Here is an 18,329-nt window from a genome sequence, read left to right as displayed (position 1 = left end):
AAATCATATTTCAGTGTTGAGGTATACGGTTAGTCGCTAACAAAACAAATAGAAATGTTCTGATGGTTCACTCATTTCTCATTCTCAGAAATATCTGTTGCAAAGTATTTTTTTAACAACGTCTTAACATAGAGTTTTAGGAATTACCTATTTGTTGTAACTAGTGATCAAAATACTACATTTTGATAATCAAAGGGAATAAAACAAGTGTCGGTGTCTGATGAAGCTGGACTTTAAAGTAAACTCCGAAGTGAAGGGTGAATATTATCTTAGGGATCATTACCTGAGAACAAAACCCCGGTGGGACTGCAATTTGTACAACAATGACAAAGCAGCACTGATCAAATAAAAGTATTTACACCTGACGTGAAATGTGAGACAGCATAGAGTAAAACTTTGAAATTGTAATCTGGCAAAAGTGAGAGTACATACATTGTAAATCAAAGAGATTACTTGTCAAAAACTAAACTAAATAAACAGCAGTAGCAGAACATAACATACCCTTTTAACTGCAGGAAATGTTTCATAGTGCCAACATTGACTGAGGCTTTCAGTATTTTCTTATCTATATATTCAGTATTTTCATACTGAATATGCATGCTGTGACTCCGGCAAACCTTTCAATTCTTACATCATCTGTTATTGTTTTCATTTATTTCCTTTAAAAAAGGGAAACAAAAACTGAAGTTCCACAAAAAAAGAAACTAAATAATTCAAACACAGATCGATGAAGGCAGCAGATCCTCTAATAAGAGTCAGAGGGTATTTCCGCTGGATATTACGTTAATATTAAAGACTTTAATGAGTCCGACAGAACTGCACTTCATTTTCAACACAGAGAACATGCTACACCAAATTCTCCACTTGCAAACCTGATTTATTTCTATTAAAGCGCTTGGTTCCACTTACAGAAAATAAATGTCTACAAATCTACATGACCTAAATGAAGAGAGTTCCTGGATTGTCTGGAGATGTGTTTTTGTTTATCTCTCCGTTCATTATGACGGAGTGAAGCCCGGGCTGCTGATCTCCGTCGCAGGACTGGCCAAACACTCGCTGGACTTCAGGCTGGCCAGAGACTTGTAGCTCGCAACCGACGTCAGGGAGCCGCACAGACCTCTTAGAGACGGGGTTTCCTCTTTACCTGGTTCACAAGATACACATAATCAATACTCACATCGGAGTGGACACCCTCCAGTGTTTACTTGCAGTGGGAGACGTACCTTGGTGGGGCCACAGTGTGCCGGGGGGCCTGGCCTCCAGACTCAGAGTGTGGGACGGGTCAAGAGACATCTGAGAGAGACTCATGTCTGCAGACAGCTGCTCCAGACTCTGGAAACTCTTCCTGCAATGAGAGGACAGAAGATCAGTAAAGATATTGGGCTGAAACAATAAACAGGAAATGTATCGTAAAACATTTTATAATTTTAGTAATGTTAGAGAAACACAATCAAAGCATTTTCTTTCATACAATTATTATTATAATAATTAGAAGAAATTAACACATTTTCCCATATTTCTTATTCCCAACAATAAATTGGAGGAACAGTCTTTGTGATTTGAGACTTATTCACAGATACTTGTATCTAAATATGCTCTAGTCTACACCAATGATTTCCATGTTTTTACTGCAGTAAATACTGCTAGCCATCATTTTGAATGAAATCTTAAATACTAACTAACCTGCTCCCAAAGATACGCAACGGTGGCGCATTTTCAGGAAAGTCTCTTAACTAAATAACAAAGAAGAAGACACTGGACGCTTCATAAAAGCACCTTCTTTTCTAGGAATAGCTAGCTTATTGACAAAGATAAATAAGCAACATCTCCTTGTCTGAACAACAGCTAAGCATGTTTGTGAACATTCAATAATTCAATGTCAATAACTGAGATTTATTAAGATTTTGATGCTAGAAGATGTGAACTCTTAGTACATACTCCTCCCACTGTCCCGTGCTCTTCCTGTACAGCAGCGTGTCCAAGGCGACAGCGTTGGTATCCAAGGCGACAGGAGATGGCCACTGATTGGTCAGGTGGGCTGTCAGCTCTTGTCTGGACCGCAAATCATTGTTTTTCAGCACCGTCCTGAAGACAAAAGCAGGCACAGTTACACACAGGTTATGAACTAAATAAACTCTCAAAAATAAAAACAAGGAGAATCATTCAATGAAGGCAGATCAGGCACAAATATAAGACATTAAAAACGGTTTGTCTGGCAGCCACTCGAGGACTTTTTACTGTGTGTATTCCTTTTTCTTATCAAATACATCAAGTAAACAGAAATTCAAAAAATAAACACAATCAATTTAAGAGTAAAAAACACGTAGCTAGAAAAATATATCACCATTACAGAGGGCATGTTACTGAAAAATAAAATGTCCCAAAACATATGTCGATTACAATTATTCATTTACCAAATTGAAGGGCTCCTTGATAGTTTGTAAAGTGTTGGTGTAAAATCAATATCTTTGAGATGAGATTTAGAAAATCTCTCTCTCTCTCTCTCTCTCAGCACTCCACGTCACTTTGCTTTTTACTCTATTTTCATTTCAAAACATCAACTGACTCATCGCACTGGCTTGAGACTGCAGCTTCATTTTCAGAAATCGTGACACTAATCCATTTAACAGACTCTGTAGCTTGCATTAAATTACTAATCAAACACAGAAAGGGGTTTCTCACTGTCAGTGCTTCTCAAAGTGTGGTCCGCGGACCACTGGTGTTCCGTGAGCGCCTCCTATTGGTCCGTGAGTATATTGGTAACATTTCACATTTAAAATAAATACATTTATTTAAGTTTTTCGCACTCTCGCGGGAATATCTCCGCAATGGAACGAGCTTAAGTTTCACTTCCGATTGCATGATATAGCCCAGATAAGCACCTTCATCACACATGTTGCCACTTGTTTGTACAATTTTCAGACGATTTGTAAAAAACGATGTGTTTTTGGATATTTGTGGAGTTAGGTGGTCCGCGAGTGTTTTTTTATTGGTTAAGTGGTCCTTGGTATGAAAAAGTTTGAGAAACACTGGATTAGAACATTAATTTGAAAGAAACAACACGGATGCAGCTTTTCCTCTTGGCTTAAAGCAACACACAAATACCAAACTGCCTGCAGCCTCCAGGCTTCTTGCTGTGTCCTGAATGTCAAACACACACCTCCATCTCACCATCCCTTAAATGCACTGACACACACACACACACACACACACCGAGCAGGATGGACTCACAGTTGGTTCTGTAGTTCCAGTATGATGTACTCAAGCTGCTCTTTTTCCAGATTGTGTGTGAGGTGTGTGTCTGCTAGGCTCTGCTGAAGAGCTTTGTTATGAGACACGGCCTTCGACAGCTGGGCTTCTCGGAGACGCACCAGCTCTTCCAGGTAACCCTGAAACACACACACTTTGTTTTCCACTTGTTTGGCTAATTCCATTAAGGTACTGCTGTATAAATTCACGTCTGAGTTCGTTTTCGCCAGCAAACAAAATCAGAAGTGATTTCGCCATCGTCTAGATGAATTGCTGAGGTGCAGAGGTAAGATATATTACAGATGCTGTAAATTAAAGAAATAACATCAAGCTTTCTGTTTGCTTGTAAAAAAAAATCTCTTCACAGAACTCACGTTCAACACTTCGAGCCTCTAATGATCATGCAATCATCATGGAAAATGTGAAATTTGCATATACCATTCCCTTTATCCCAAAATAACCACACACACACATACACACACACACCATGTATACATCACTTCAGGGGACATTATATTGACTTACATGCATTTCCTGGAGATTTATCCTAACCTTAACCATAACCAACACATGCCTAACCCTTACACTTAACCTTAACCTAACCCTAAACCTAACCAAGTCTTCACCCTAAAATTAATGATTCCCCTCATGGGGACCTCCAATTTGTCCCCATAAGGGAGGCGAGTCCCCACACGTGACTGTGTAAACAGATTTAGGTCCCCACAAGTATAGTAATGCTAGGACACACACACACACACACACACACACACACCTTCTGCTCCAGTGATGTTCGGTACTTCTGCTCAAAGCGTTTGCACTTGCTGACCAAGTTGCTCTGCTCAGTGAAGATGGAGGCGGCGGTGGCCGTTTTGTCGGGGGTGCTGCTCTCGCTGCCGCTGCTCCCCAGAGTCCTCATCTCCTCCTCGTCACTGCTGATGCTCTCTGCACTGCAAAGCACATTTCATATTAGCAAACATCCAGCCAACAGTGAATCTGACCCTCGAGACCAAAGCTGAATTATTGAATATTCAAAACGTTTCAAATGTACATTTATTCTAAATACCAGCCAAAATGGCTTTGTTTGCCCATACTGTACACTGATAATGAACTGTGTGATGGACGTTGTTTGATCTCACATACCTCTGAGCGAACTTCAGGTACGGCGTGTAGTCGATCACTGCGGGGCAGCTGCCGTCCAGACCCTCTCCTTTCAGACAGAAGCTACAAGACAGGAAATCTGTTATTTTACCAGATTTTTAACCGACTTATCTTGTAAATAACTATTCTGGTACAATATTTATGATTCAAGAGTAAAGTATAATTAAGTAGGGGAACAAACATCTATTTTTATAATTAATTTCTTTGAATACATCCGTTTCTATTATTTTTCTGTTGATTGGTGTCAGATGATTTCATAAAACATTTACATAATAGCTACTAGATTTATTTTTCAAATACTTTCAAATCCTTCATGTATTTTATATTATCATACATTTGAAATAAAGTGCTATTTGAGAATGATAAAAGCAAGAAATATCAACACTGCAAACACAAATGTTTTTCTGCATATTCAACATCATTACTACTCATCTCATCGAAGGCACTATTAACAACCTGGAAGTAAATGAAAACATTTGTAACTATTCAGTGAGGCAGATGACTGATTCTACCTGACGTTTATTCTAGAGGATATAGTTTGTAGTGTTCAGCAGATATCCTATTAAGTGCGTTCAGTTTTCCGCTGAGGATCATTGTTCCTCTTTGCTAATGCACAAGTGTGTTAGGCATATGATTAATCCTTTAAAGCTTTTTGTCTTACACTATCACATGGTTCTGCAACATTTGCAAGTGATGCACCTGCAGTTCAGGCAGCGACACTCTGGCCCCGTTGCTTCTCTGTTAGTTGCAGTATATTGTGTTAAGAACTAATATAATTTGCCTGCTACACTTTAGTGAGCTTGAATCACTGCCTGTGTTGTTGAAGCATTAGAAACAATAAAGATTATGGCCTAGGTAAAAAAACCTGTAGTGTAGAGAGTGGTTCACAGAAAGCTCTTATCCAAATTGACTGACACACTTATGATGGTGACACATGAAATGTCTAGTTCCTCTTCAGTTATACAACATATCATCTAAAACATATTTATACTCCATTTAATTGGAGCAGGTTGTTATTGCACCCACATTCTCCTTTTTAACCCCGTTAACCGTTGCCTTTTATCGTGATTGTTACTTTTTAGTCTAGTTGCCACCTATTGTGAACCCGTTGAGTACACCAAATTGTTATGTTTCAAATGTATAGTAGGAGCATTGAGATATTGGATGTCCTTTTGGTGTCCAAGGAAGACATTAACGTAACTCTGTAACACAGAGATGCACAACAGGTTACATGGATGTAAGCATCTCCATGTATGTTCTATTTTTTGTGTCTGCAAAAAAAAAAAGAAGTATAGTAGGGGTCCCCAGCACATAGAAATTGCCGGATGCTGACTTTCATATATTGGGCAATTTGCACAATTAGCATAAATTACGTAAATAAGCATGAATTACCATTATAGCCTATGGGAACACTAGTTTATAAATGGTTGATTTGGATAATGCTGGAGTTGTTTTGGGGGTCGTTGAGGATGCTCTCATTTTCAGGATCAAAAATGGCAGTTTTAACCAGAAAATCTCCACATAGGCTATAATGCCATTCATTTGAATTAACGCAAATTATGCTAATTGTGCAAAATATGCAAGTTAGCATCTGGCAGTTTCTCAAGTGCAGGGGACCTTAACCCTAGATTTAAATAAATTATAAAACTTTGGTGTACTTAACATTTCCGGGTTCCCTAAGCTGGCAACTAGACTATTGCCTATGACACTTTGCCAAAGAAGCAACAAAGAACAAAAGCAGGACTGAAGAGTTACAGTGAGAAATAGCCAAATGTAATGAGTACCTCAAGTCAATGGTGTGGAGTCCGATGAGTGTGTCTGCCAGCAGCCCTGCCTCCTCTCCCAGCATGACCGCTCCGTCTTCGTAAAACCTCCTAGTCAACACACGTGCGTACATTATTGACATTGATTCAACTCCTCCAGATCTCAACAACTGATGTGTGATACTAGACATCTGGAGGTCAAGTGTAAGAAGATCTAAATGATCCGGCAGCATGGTAATATTGTAGATTAACTTCCTAAGTACACTTGCTTTGATAGTATGTCATTATATGGTTGAAGGGGAAACAGTGTGGACAGTGTGTGAACAGCACATTAAGACCTGGTGGTTTTGAAGTCCCTCAGTGCAGATGAGATGTATTCTGATAATCTTTTCTCCATCAGGACCACTCTGATCCACGCCCTGCCCTGCAGAGAGAGACATTGGGCTGTTAGTGGACGCTCAAACAGTTCATGACCTGAGAGAGTGTTTGTGTGTCTTGTTCTCACCTACAGCCCCATTGTAGAACAATATTAGCTCCAGTTGTTTGTTCCCTTTCCCACAGGGTTAGACTGAGTCATGTTTTATGTGTATTGGTGTTCTTAACATTTATTTGCCTTTCCTTTTTAGCTTTTCTGAGTGGATAAATCAAAAAGAAAGCAAAAATAACAGCTCCTGCTTGTGCAGTATGTGTGTGCTGTATCTCAGGATACTGTAGAACAGTGGTTCCCAACCTGGGGGGGCGCGCCCCCCTTGGGGGGGCGCCAAAGATGGCAGGGGGGGCGCCAGGCCTCAGATGATTTGAGGCCAAATATCATATTTAGACTTTTTTTACTTTTTTTTTTTTACATATAATTGTAAGGCAATACATGATTGTCACTAAAAACCTTGTCTCTACATTACAATAAAATATAAAAAATAATTGACTAATTAATTTTAATAAAAATTCAAGTTAGTATTAAAGGCATAAAAAGACAGAAATGTATAATTGTTTCTTTAATAGAAATGTTTCTTCTGCCCGTAAAGTGTCCAAACCAGGCTTGTCTGGATAAGCGCATTTTTAAAACATAGTCATTGTCCATGCCGGTTTCAGTTGGATTATTTGTCACAGTTGCTCTGATCAGATCGGTCTCCTCCATTTTGTAGATTATTTACGACTTTTGAATCCACATAAACACATCGGTAAAATCCGGCTTACTTTGAGCATGTGTTTTAAACAGTTTAATCCCTTTGTGAATTGTTTCCACTTGCGCCGTCCTTTAATTTCTTCATACAGCGGGAATCCAAATTAATTAATCCTGAGTCCAATAACCATCAAAGTCACTCCAATAGTGCTCCTTAATTACGCTTTCATCCTCCTGTTTGTGACAGTAGTTGTTGCATTTTTGAGACTTTTAAACTTTAATTACCGCTGTTGCGCCCCCCCCCCCCTGTGTGTGTGTGGGGGGGGGGGGGGGCGCATCCAACAGGAGTCATTTGGGGGGGCTCTTGGGAAAAAAGGTTGGGAACCACTGCTGTAGAAGATGCAGTGCTGCTTATATAAAACTGATAATGATTGTATATTTTACATGTTCTGCTTAATTACACTTTTTCTAACCTAACGCTCTGTTTGAATTCAACTTTCTGATGTTGTGAAGATTCAAGTTATTTTCTTTCCTGCTGCCCTGGGTAATTAAATCTGATGTCAAGATTTTTCTTATACTCACTTTAGCTCTCGATGATCGCACATTCTCCATACTCTCGATGCTTCGGATGCAATTATGAGGGACTTTGCTGCAGGCGGATTTGATGTAATCCCAGAAACTGCGAGGACTCTCATAGCCGAACCAAGTTGTCTGACCTGAGAGAAAAAGAGACAGAGGGTTTTTTCATAAGCTTGCATGCATAGTGCTCTGAACTTTAAAAATGAACAAAGCAATTACGGACTTGTTATTCAAATGTCAGTGGATACAGTTATATTATTTTTTTTAACAGAACAAATAAATTGAAGTGACATAAATAACATGAAGTTTGCATCTTTTTGGAAGTCAAATATTTGTCTTTAACAGGCCAGTACATACACCAGCGTCCATATTTGACAATTATCTTAAATAAAGACGAGTCCGACTGCTGATCATTTCCTACTAAGGACCATCATCACATGTTATATCTCTTTCCGTTTCCTTTACCTCAAATTAATGTCAAATACATAAAAGTAATGTTGAATTATGCAGTTTAAACATAACACTATGTGTAGGTAAATTACCTTCATGTCGATGAGAAGAGAATTGCTTACGTTTTTTACCTTTGAGTCTGTGACTGAGGATGTGCTCCAGGATGGAAACAAAGTTAACGAACTCTGGAGATGTGTCGTCTATCGTATCAAAACAGGAGCGGTCCAGCAGAGTCTTCACTGAAAACCTGAAAACAAAAATCAGAGGCACATGGTGGTATTGAAATGAGTTATTGGGCCTGTAGCCTAAAGGTCAACTTGATAGAGATTTACAATGAGGTAAGGTCTAAAGAAAATACTCTGCTGGTAGAATTTGGGGAATTGTAGGATCCAGTGTATTTGTTACACATACTGAACATTCTGAAGACTTTGGCCCCTGTTGCTTCAGTTAATACCCTTTTTTTATTTTTTTAAATCCATCTATTGTTAGTCCTTAAATCTTATGGAAGTGTAAGCATCCCATTAAATATGTAATGGATCTATCCCCATTTTCCTACACTGACATGTAAATGCCACAATGACAAAATGCTTTCTGTGTTGCCGTCCGATCGCAGTCTGAATGATGTGAAAAAAGATGACACACTCACACTGATAATGCACATTTGAACACGCAATAACCAACAAACAAAAATAAGAAGTATCTAAAGGGTCAGTGTATGTTTTGTTCATTGGATTTTCTTTTCACAAATGGAAATTCAAAAACAAAAAGCGACTGGATATTTGATTTTCGTTTTCAAATTGAAAAACCAAAATTGAAATACAAGGCGTTTTTCTTTATCATGGTCAAAAAGGGATTTACTAAACTTAAAAAACGGGATGATTTTCATTTTCTACTTCTCAAAACAAAACAAAAAATCACTAGAAAACAGAAACAAAAAGACCCCCGTTTTTTCATATTCTGCTACCGGAAGTTGTCTTTCAAAATAAGAGCGCAGATGAGGACGGCCAATCCGTGTATCTACGGTCCATTTGTTTTCACAACGAAAACAGCCAAGACACATATTGAGCCCAGATAATGAATGTTATTGAGGGCTGGAAATATAATAGGCCTGTGTCTAAAATGGACAACATTGTTAGGAGATTTCAACTATACAGCGATTCTGCACTGCGGTCACTCAGCCGTCTCTCGAGTTTGTTATTATTTTTTCTGCCAATAGTTATTCGTGAGATCGATCCTGTTGGACTCAGTAGCCTACTAGTGAAACTACTCCCACAACAAGTACTATGAAGTACTTACTGTGTACTTTTTGAGTAATCCTCTGTCAATGTCCCCTCCCGCAACCCTGTCTCCTAAAAATTACGTTCCCACAGAACTAAACTGCATTCTCAATTACGTTTAGCTAGAAACGTATTTTCTCCCACGTTACGTTCGTTATGAACGTATCTCAAATACGTTTATTTTCTACATATCTTCTAGAAACATATTTTCTCCCACGTAACGTTTCTTGTGAACGTATCTTAAATACTTTTATTTTCTAGATATCTTTGCCATTTATTGTCTTGCTTATAATAATGATAATAGTCATTTGTAAATATCATTTTAGAGCACACATTTGAAATCAGTAGGCGAGGCTGTAATTTCGCCAGCTGTTACTCTCATGAGTGAGTCAGAAAATAATAGTTTTAACATGCCAAAAAGCTGCTGTGTCGTTTATTGCACCTCAAACATTAAAACAAATCCAGAGTTACGTGTTTCTGTACTTCCTCTAAGAAGAAAGGACAGTAACAGAAGATCTCTGTGAAGCCAGATGTGGTGTTGTTAATGCGATATTATATCCGAAAAAAATCAGTTTAGGATGGCCGAAGACACTACACTACCCATAATCCCCAGCTATCCTTTGGCACTACAGTCCCGTTGACAAACCCCGTGATTAATCTTCAAGCTCTGGGATTGGATGCTGGAGTGGCAGTGCGCCAAGGTTACACTGAGCGTCAAGCTCTTTGAAATGGAACGAAACCACGGCACACTATCCAAAACTGGACTCGAACGCCCCCCCAGAACTACACATGCTGGCTATTGTGTTTCGCAACATGTTCTCTATGGCACATCTACTGGGAATTGTAGTTTTAAAAGACGTTTTCTTTTTTCCCAAAATTAGAAGTTGACACTGACAGTATTGAACTGTGTACATCCCTGGAGGTTTAGGTGATAGGAAACACATTGGTGCGTACACATTTAAAACATATAATTAATAAATGGGTGAAAATCGCTTGTGTCCATAATGGGCAGCATTAATATATACCCACATGACAGCTGCTCATTGTTACTTTGTAATTCTACTCCACTACAATTCAGAGGTTAACCTGGTATTTTTACTCCACTATATTTATTTTAGTAACTCTGCAGATTCTGATTAATGATGTGAAATATAAACAACCCTTAAAGCAGACTTTAGTTACACCTGAGTAAAATTCAGGGAAAGGTGATTGTCAAGTGCCAACAATCAGGAGAGATATTTGATAGTTGGTGCTTGAGAAGACTAAACATGTATCTGCAGATCTCTATAAAGTATATTCATTACTCGTTATTCTCTACTAATAGTTACTTAAAAACTGTATAATGGCTATTTTGCACATCCCTTTCAAGATTTCAAGATTTTATAAGGTGTATTGACATATCATATACACAACTACGGTGTAGTTATGCAATGAATGAAAAACTTGGGTCACAGGTTCCTCAACAGCACATTACAAGACATCTATCAATATGTGTGTACCTCCACCATTAAACTGTCAAATTCTGCACATTTCTTATACTATCTACATACATAAGAGTATAATTAATGTGTATAATATCAGTTAAAATAAGTGCTTCAACATAGTTAACATTGCAGGAAAGCAATATATTAGACTTTAAGCACTTTGTCAGGCTTAATATTTATCTGTAGCTTTTTTCTTATTTGAAAGAAGACCTTAACCTAAAGTATTCTTTAATGTGTTAATAAAGGTTAATTAATTTGTCTGTTTTGCACATCCTCATATTAATATCTTTGTACATCCTGCACTAAACTGCTTTATTGTAGAGATCACTTACAGTATCTTCATTTTTTATATTCTATATTTCTATCATTGACCTTCTACTTTCCACCTATGAAAGTATGTACTCTTAATATTGTTTTCATCAAATAACATTATTCAACAAAAATAATTCAATAACGTGCTTTAACCACTAGGCGGTGCAGACAAGGTACACACAGCATACTAATTATAACTTTGTATTATTAGTGTAGGACACTTATGTATGTATAACATCTGAAGATGTGTAGTTTTATTCATGTTTTTACATAATTTTACAGGATATTGCTATACTATTTCTCATGTTTTACTTCTACACATTAATATCTGATTTGTAAAACATCACAGACAGAAAGGCATATCCCTCATGTAATGGTAAGCTATTGAAATTGTGAATCCATAGATATGTCTCCCATCGCCCAAATCCCCTGACTATTCGCTCAACTCAGTATTTACATTCTTATATTCAAAGAAAATCAGTAATATCTTTAAAAATGACAAGTCCTTTTCTATCAGCTGTGCACCGTTATGGTGTAAATATAACCTATCTACCAATTGGATCAAATATAAAAGTCAGCCAAATTAGTGTTGATACTGCAAGGAGACGTATTGTGTGAAAAGAAATGCAAGATGTTGTTTAATTGTTGATATATTTATGATCCAAGTTACATATTCAGTTTTGGCGGTAGTTCTCCTGTTTGTCCAGAATTCTTCTCATCAGGGCTCTATAAATAAAGAACTACGTCAGATATGTAATATGTAATGCAGCCGAACCGTGTATTTGTATTACAATGCCGTTATGTGATTACTTTCAAAGAGAAAAGCAAGAACACTCGGAATAAAGTATTTTTTTTAAAAATGTTTTCGGATATCATATCGCATTAACATCATATCCCAACATGCATTGTGGCTAAAACATCCAATCAACGAGCTTCAAGCTGAGGATCTTGGGTAATCTGTTCAGTGGGTTTGTGGTGTGTATTGCTCGAAATGTCCCTTATACTGTAGGCCTACGTCTGTTTCCAGTGACTTTATTTACGGCTAAAAAGCATGCTAAAAAGCCCAAGATTATAGAATTAAACAAATAAATAAAAACAAGGATAATTGTGTGTTATTGTTGAGTAAATAACAGTGTGTTATTTAGAAAATAATAACAAATTAGAAGGAAAAAAAGATTTTCAAAAATACAGATTTCAGTATTTTGAGGCTCTAAACCCATTTATTTTCCTCACAGATGGGAAAAAAAGTCAGACATTATACGATTTAAAATAAAATCAAATAAATAAAAAGATAAAACACTGGCATGTAATTTACGTTAGAATAAATAGAATGGTTTTGAATAATAGATGAGAGTAAAATCTACGTCACTTTACAGCCCACCAACTTTTGGGGAAACCAACGCTGTCATTTGAACGGCGATCAAGCCTGAAGCCACAGAGATCTTCTGTTACTGTCCTTTCTTCTTAGAGGAAGTACAGAAACACACACACACACACACACACACACACACACACACACACACACACACACACACACACACACACACACACACACACACACACACACACACACACACACACACACACACACACACACACACACACACACACACACACACACACACACACACACACACACACACCACACACACACACACACACACACACACACACACACACACACACACACACACACACACACACACACACACACACACACACACACACACACACACACACAAAGAAAACCTTTTGAATTCATATAGAGTTGTTTTTTCTATTTCTTCTGAATTGTAGAAATCCTTGGTGTTTCAATACCCTCGTATTATATCATTGTTGCCCTGAGTCAACAAACCAACCCCTGGTTGAGAGGTGTGGGGGGTCACATTTTATAATTGATATAATATCATTGACCCCTAAGCTCCTAAAACACATGGTGAAACATTGTTTTTCCTCCCAAAATAAAGTCATGCCATAAGGGATAAGGCACTATTAAAAATATTCTTAATTTGCAGTATTTTATTTTAAAAGTGTTCAGAAAGACTGCATCAAATATGCTATATCTATATAATATCAATATTGTTATTAACTTCAATCAAAGTCAATTTAAGTAGCGGGCAAGACTTTCCAAGGAGTAAAAATGCTGCTGCCGGACTACTGACCGGAGGTATTGCTGGATGCTTACCATCCTCTTAAAATACTCTGTCCAACAATGAAGAAAGGTGTTTTAACGCTGATTCAAAATAGCAGAGAAACATGCATTCTTGTTCTCAGGAGGGGACATTGACAGAGGATTACTCAAAAAGTACACAGTAAGTACTTCATAGTACTTGTTGTGGGAGTAGTTTCACTAGTAGGCTACTGAGTCCAACAGGATCGATCTCACTCACGAATAACTAACAAACTCGAGAGACGGCTGAGTGACCGCAGTGCAGAATCGCTGTATAGTTGAAATCTCCTAACAATGTTGTCCATTTTAGACATAGGCTTATTATATTTCCAGCCCTCAATAACATTCATTATCTGGGCTCAATATGTGTCTTGGCTGTTTTCGTTGTGAGAACAAATGGACCGTAGATACACGGATTGACCGTCCTCATCTGCGCTCTTATTTTGAAAGACAACTTCCGGTAGCAGAATATGAAAAAACGGGGGGTTTTTTTGTTTCTGTTTTCTAGTGATTTTATTTTTTGTTTTGAGAAGTAGAAAATGAAAATCATCCCGTTTTTTAAGTTTAGTAAATCCCTTTTTGACCATGATAAAGAAAAACGCCTTGTATTTCAATTTTGGTTTTTCAATTTGAAAACGAAAATCAAATATCCAGTCGCTTTTTGTTTTTGAATTTCCATTTGTGAAAAGAAAATCCAATGGCCAAAACATACACTGACCCTAAAGCAATGTAAAAGGCAATGTGAAGTTATTTTTTAATATTTCAAGAAACATATGCAAAACACATCTGGCCTTATAGCTGTAATGAGGGTTACATTAATATCCTGTGATGATATCAGCATTATGTTCTGCCCACTGTGACATGTCTGTGCACCGACAGTCTGTATAATTTGGTTTCAATCTCATTCAACTGATGAGACAGGAAGGAGAGTTAATCGACGTGTGTGTGTGTGTTGTACAAAATCTGCCAAATGAAAGTAGCCCTTAACGTCAGCTAAATAATCTGACTTCATCTCTCCCTATCTCGTTGCTAAGCAGCAGGGTGACCACAGAGGCTTCCTTTGAAGAAGAAGATTTCATCTTATTTCCATGATTTAGGGCAGGTTTTAATTAAATATCGTGTATATTTCAGTCAGTTTTGAAAAACAACCTTTATCTTCAAAGGAATTTACACAAGCCTAATTTCCTGTGTTAAGTAAATTGCATTTACTCTCTCAGCTAATACTTTTATTTAACATTCACACAGAAAACATTTTGGTACATTGACAACCTGAAAACCTGAAATATGAAATAAAGGAAAAACCAATGTACAATGTGTTGTACATGTTTGCTGTTGCAATTCAAATTCTAGGCAAACTTGAAGATGTACTCCACATTACACATATTGGTCTTAGAAATTGTATATCTATGAAGACGGTTGCAACAGTCCGGTCAAATGTATTTATAGATCACATTTCAAGAAACCACAGATGTTGACCAAAATGCTTTACAGAGACATTTAAATTACAATAAATACCACTAACCAATAGGCCTGGTAACATTTTGTAAATTGGCTTAAGATGGGTCAAACTCATCGATTTCTCCTTTGCATCAACTGAATAAAGCAGTTCATTTAGAGTCAGACTGTCAAAGGATCAACAGCGACTGTCCGCCCACACAGATGTTTAACGCTGGATTTAAATGTTACTGATGAGGTTGTTTTTCACCCTTACCCCACAACATGTTTTACTTATTGGAGGTCTTTTTCACAGAAAACATTTTGAACACAGGTCCAAACATGAATAAAATGAATAATACTGGAACATGATTGATATTATGATTAACACCAAAATAAAAACGATCTTCTTCCAGCACAATACCATAAATAATCAACTTTTAAAAGTTGTTTTCACAGAAGACATTTTGTCATTGAAGGAAAAGCACAACAAATATAATTAATGATGCCTATTTTCTGTATTATACCATGATCTTGAAACTGGCTGACCTAAATGGATTGAAGTTATTAATGATATTGATTACACCTTTGCTATTCCTGCTGTGACATGTCAACATGTCTATTGAAAAGCTACATCAACAAGATTAGTTGTGGTTAATTGGGGTCTGCAGCTAAGGCTGACTAATCTGAGTGAGGCAACATTATAAAGAAAGTGTCCATTTCAGCGGAGAAGGCTTTTACAGACAGGGGAGATCAGGGAGATTTATCACAGCATCACAAACATTTTCCTAAAACTCACAATATGGAGAAACCATCAGTCATAAACACAAGAATATAAAGTGTATCATACTGAAAATCAAATGTCAACATTTTAGAATAGAACCAGTAAATGTTTGGCATTTTGTTTAAAAATGCCTAAAATGACTCATCAATCTGCCAGTCGAATTATGCAAATCATTTCAGGTCTTTAAGATTCTGTCTCACAGTCTGGAAGAAGAGGATTTTGACAACAGTAAAGCTGCTTCAGGGGAAAACAAAAGAGAGAAAGAATATGTAAGAAGTTGTTTTCTTGCTTCTATTTTGTGCAGGTCTTTCTTTAAAACAACTAATATTTCATCTTCGGTTTATTCCTTTTGCCAATCCGACATCACTTCTCTGCCTCTTCTCCCTCCTTGTGCCATTTAGCGAGATGGTGCCTGGTGCGGAGGCAGGAACAACCAGAGTGTTCCTGCCTATAATTACTCTCCCTTTGCATCTGTTTTGAGTTACTTTAATAGAGGTAGGAAAAATAACATCTGACACTTTCCTGATACCTGAACATGTTCTTCTGTAAACTGAGCAGATGCCAGGTGGTGCATGATCATTATTATTTCTGAACGCTTACACTTTCTTGGTGCTAAAAAATAAAAGAAGTTCAGATCCATATCTTCCCTATTGTCTGACCTTTTCTGCTCTTCTGTCTCAAGCGCACCACAGGGACTCTCAATCAGTAACTGACATGTGCCAACAGCTCTGAGAGGACCACAGATCAATACTCGGAGCGCTTTTAACATGAACTGACACATAGAGGAGGGGGAGACACAGGCAGGTGACATGTGTGAGCACACCTCAGCATCAATCAGAAACAAACAGAGACAAATGTGGTGTGTATTTCTAAAATCTTGGGCTTAGTCCTATACATTGGAGTGATTGGACTGATAGTCAGTGTAATCGAGAGTGAAATGTGATTGTTGTTAATGGATGCTGCTGATGGTGGGCGTATCTGTGTGTTTGAATGAATGAAAGAGATGCACATGATGTACAAAACAAACAGGATTACGGAATTTACCTGAGGTCAGCCAGCTGATATTTGATAATTGTTTCAATAATATTGTTATGCATCTTATCCAGCAGACAGAATGACTTTGAAGTCATATTTTAAACATTGATGTGCTCCCCAAGCTAACCTCAAACAAAACGCCTCTGACCTCATTTGATTAACAAATCTGTCGTCAGACGCAGTTTCATCCCTACCTGCACACCGTGAGCAGATTCCTCCTCTCCACCGCGGAGCTCCTGCCTGATCCCCGCTTGCGGACAAGATGCAGCCCCACGCCGAGCGACGCCATCCCCGGCCCGTGACGGTGTCTGCGGGCGGAGGCGGTGCGTGGTCCCCACTCCTCTGCCTCTGCACCAGGGGAGGATCAGCTGTCTGTCTCCGTCACCTCCGAGTAACTCACGCTGCTCAGCTGAAGGAGGGGCTGCACACAAACCTGCGTCAAGTCAAAATGATAGAGCTTCCGGATTGAACCTTCAGAATAAAAGCTCCCCCTCCACGTTAGCTAGTTCTAACAAAACATCCACGGTAATGATTACTATTTAGTTGGAGAGATTTGTAAAACCTCATTGGACTTCTTCAACAAATCGGTGACATATTCGTCCAGAAAGATACGCGAATGGGCCCCGTTTTTAAATCAAGGTAGGCCCAAAACCATGCAAATGTTTTTGAGTGTGAATAGTGCCGCTGCATTTTCCTACAAAACTTGAATCGACTACTTAACTTACCTGAAGGCATGTGCATACATGACAGGGACGTGCACAGACATTTTGGGGGGCAGGTACTCAAGTGAGAAAAAGGGCACTTCCCATAATCATTTATAAAAAAATGTTTTAAAACAAAAAGTTAAATATAGTTGCACATCTCTGACTTACTGACCAATTTATTTTAATACCCTCACACTCATGCAATTGTTTAATACTCAACAGAATTCTCCAAAATAATCAGCTAACACAGAGAGTCTTATTTAGTATTCACTAAGCACAAGAGTAGACAACAAACTAATACAATTCATAGTTATTAAATGAGCAGCCAACAATCAAAATTATGAAGTTACTGTTTAAGGACATTACAGGCTAAAAGATAGTTTTTTCATGTAGGCCTACTTGTTATTTTGGTCTATTTTGCTTCCATGTTTTCTTTCACTCTAATGGAAAGAAAACTTCCAAGAAATGCATATAAATGATGTTCGTTTTACTACCATGTCTGAATTAATCTATAGGCTAGATTTAAAGCTAATCTGCATATATAAACATAACATTTCAGGGGAAAATATTGACTTGACGTGAGTAACTATCTGGGGAAGTTGTCAGGTGATTTTTTGTTTTATCCTTCTACCTGCAATGCCTTGGTAACCGCATGCAAATTAACGCATTTTAATTAAGCCTATAGTTAACGCCTGATTTGCATATCAATGTAGCGATTGTGATGACTTTATTAGATACACATTTTACTATTTTCACTTTAAGTGTCTCCCCTTGAGTACAGTACATTAGCCTGTATGCCCGTGATAAATT

General features: G+C 37.8%; 1 protein-coding gene across 2 annotated transcripts; it reads right to left on the bottom strand.

Annotated features, from left to right (window-relative positions):
- Positions 1–336: 336 nt before the first annotated feature.
- On the bottom strand, positions 337–17,242 carry rundc3b (RUN domain containing 3b). Of its 2 annotated transcripts, none has more exons than XM_034228149.1 (11): positions 17,010–17,242; positions 8,442–8,566; positions 7,873–8,006; positions 6,509–6,594; positions 6,192–6,281; positions 4,390–4,470; positions 4,022–4,196; positions 3,232–3,389; positions 1,939–2,085; positions 1,224–1,345; positions 337–1,144 (listed from the first exon to the last, which is right to left on the bottom strand). In XM_034228149.1, exons 1-11 carry the CDS (start codon positions 17,102–17,104, stop codon positions 999–1,001), a joined length of 1,359 nt encoding a protein of 452 aa, XP_034084040.1. In that variant the 5' UTR covers positions 17,105–17,242; the 3' UTR covers positions 337–998. The 2 variants fall into 2 exon arrangements, with proteins under 2 accessions (XP_034084040.1, XP_034084041.1); XM_034228150.1 differs by having other exon boundaries at positions 8,451–8,566.
- Between the last annotated feature and the right edge of the window lie 1,087 nt (positions 17,243–18,329).

This window comes from Gymnodraco acuticeps, unplaced genomic scaffold (assembly GCF_902827175.1).
Source record: "Gymnodraco acuticeps unplaced genomic scaffold, fGymAcu1.1, whole genome shotgun sequence".
Lineage (NCBI taxonomy): Eukaryota > Metazoa > Chordata > Actinopteri > Perciformes > Bathydraconidae > Gymnodraco > Gymnodraco acuticeps.
Note: the sequence above shows the minus strand (reverse complement) of the source record. Positions and strands in the feature narration are given on the sequence as shown.

Coding starts and splice junctions, on each gene's coding strand:
- rundc3b (XM_034228149.1), bottom strand. CDS start 17,104: ATGGCGTCGCTCGGCGTGGGGCTGCATCTTGTCCGCAAGCGGGGATCA. Junction 4,471..6,191: donor CTCCACACCATTGACTTGAG/GTACTCATTACA, acceptor CCTGTCTTGTAG/CTTCTGTCTGAAAGGAGAGG. Junction 2,086..3,231: donor CTGGAACTACAGAACCAACT/GTGAGTCCATCC, acceptor TTTTGTCTTCAG/GACGGTGCTGAAAAACAATG.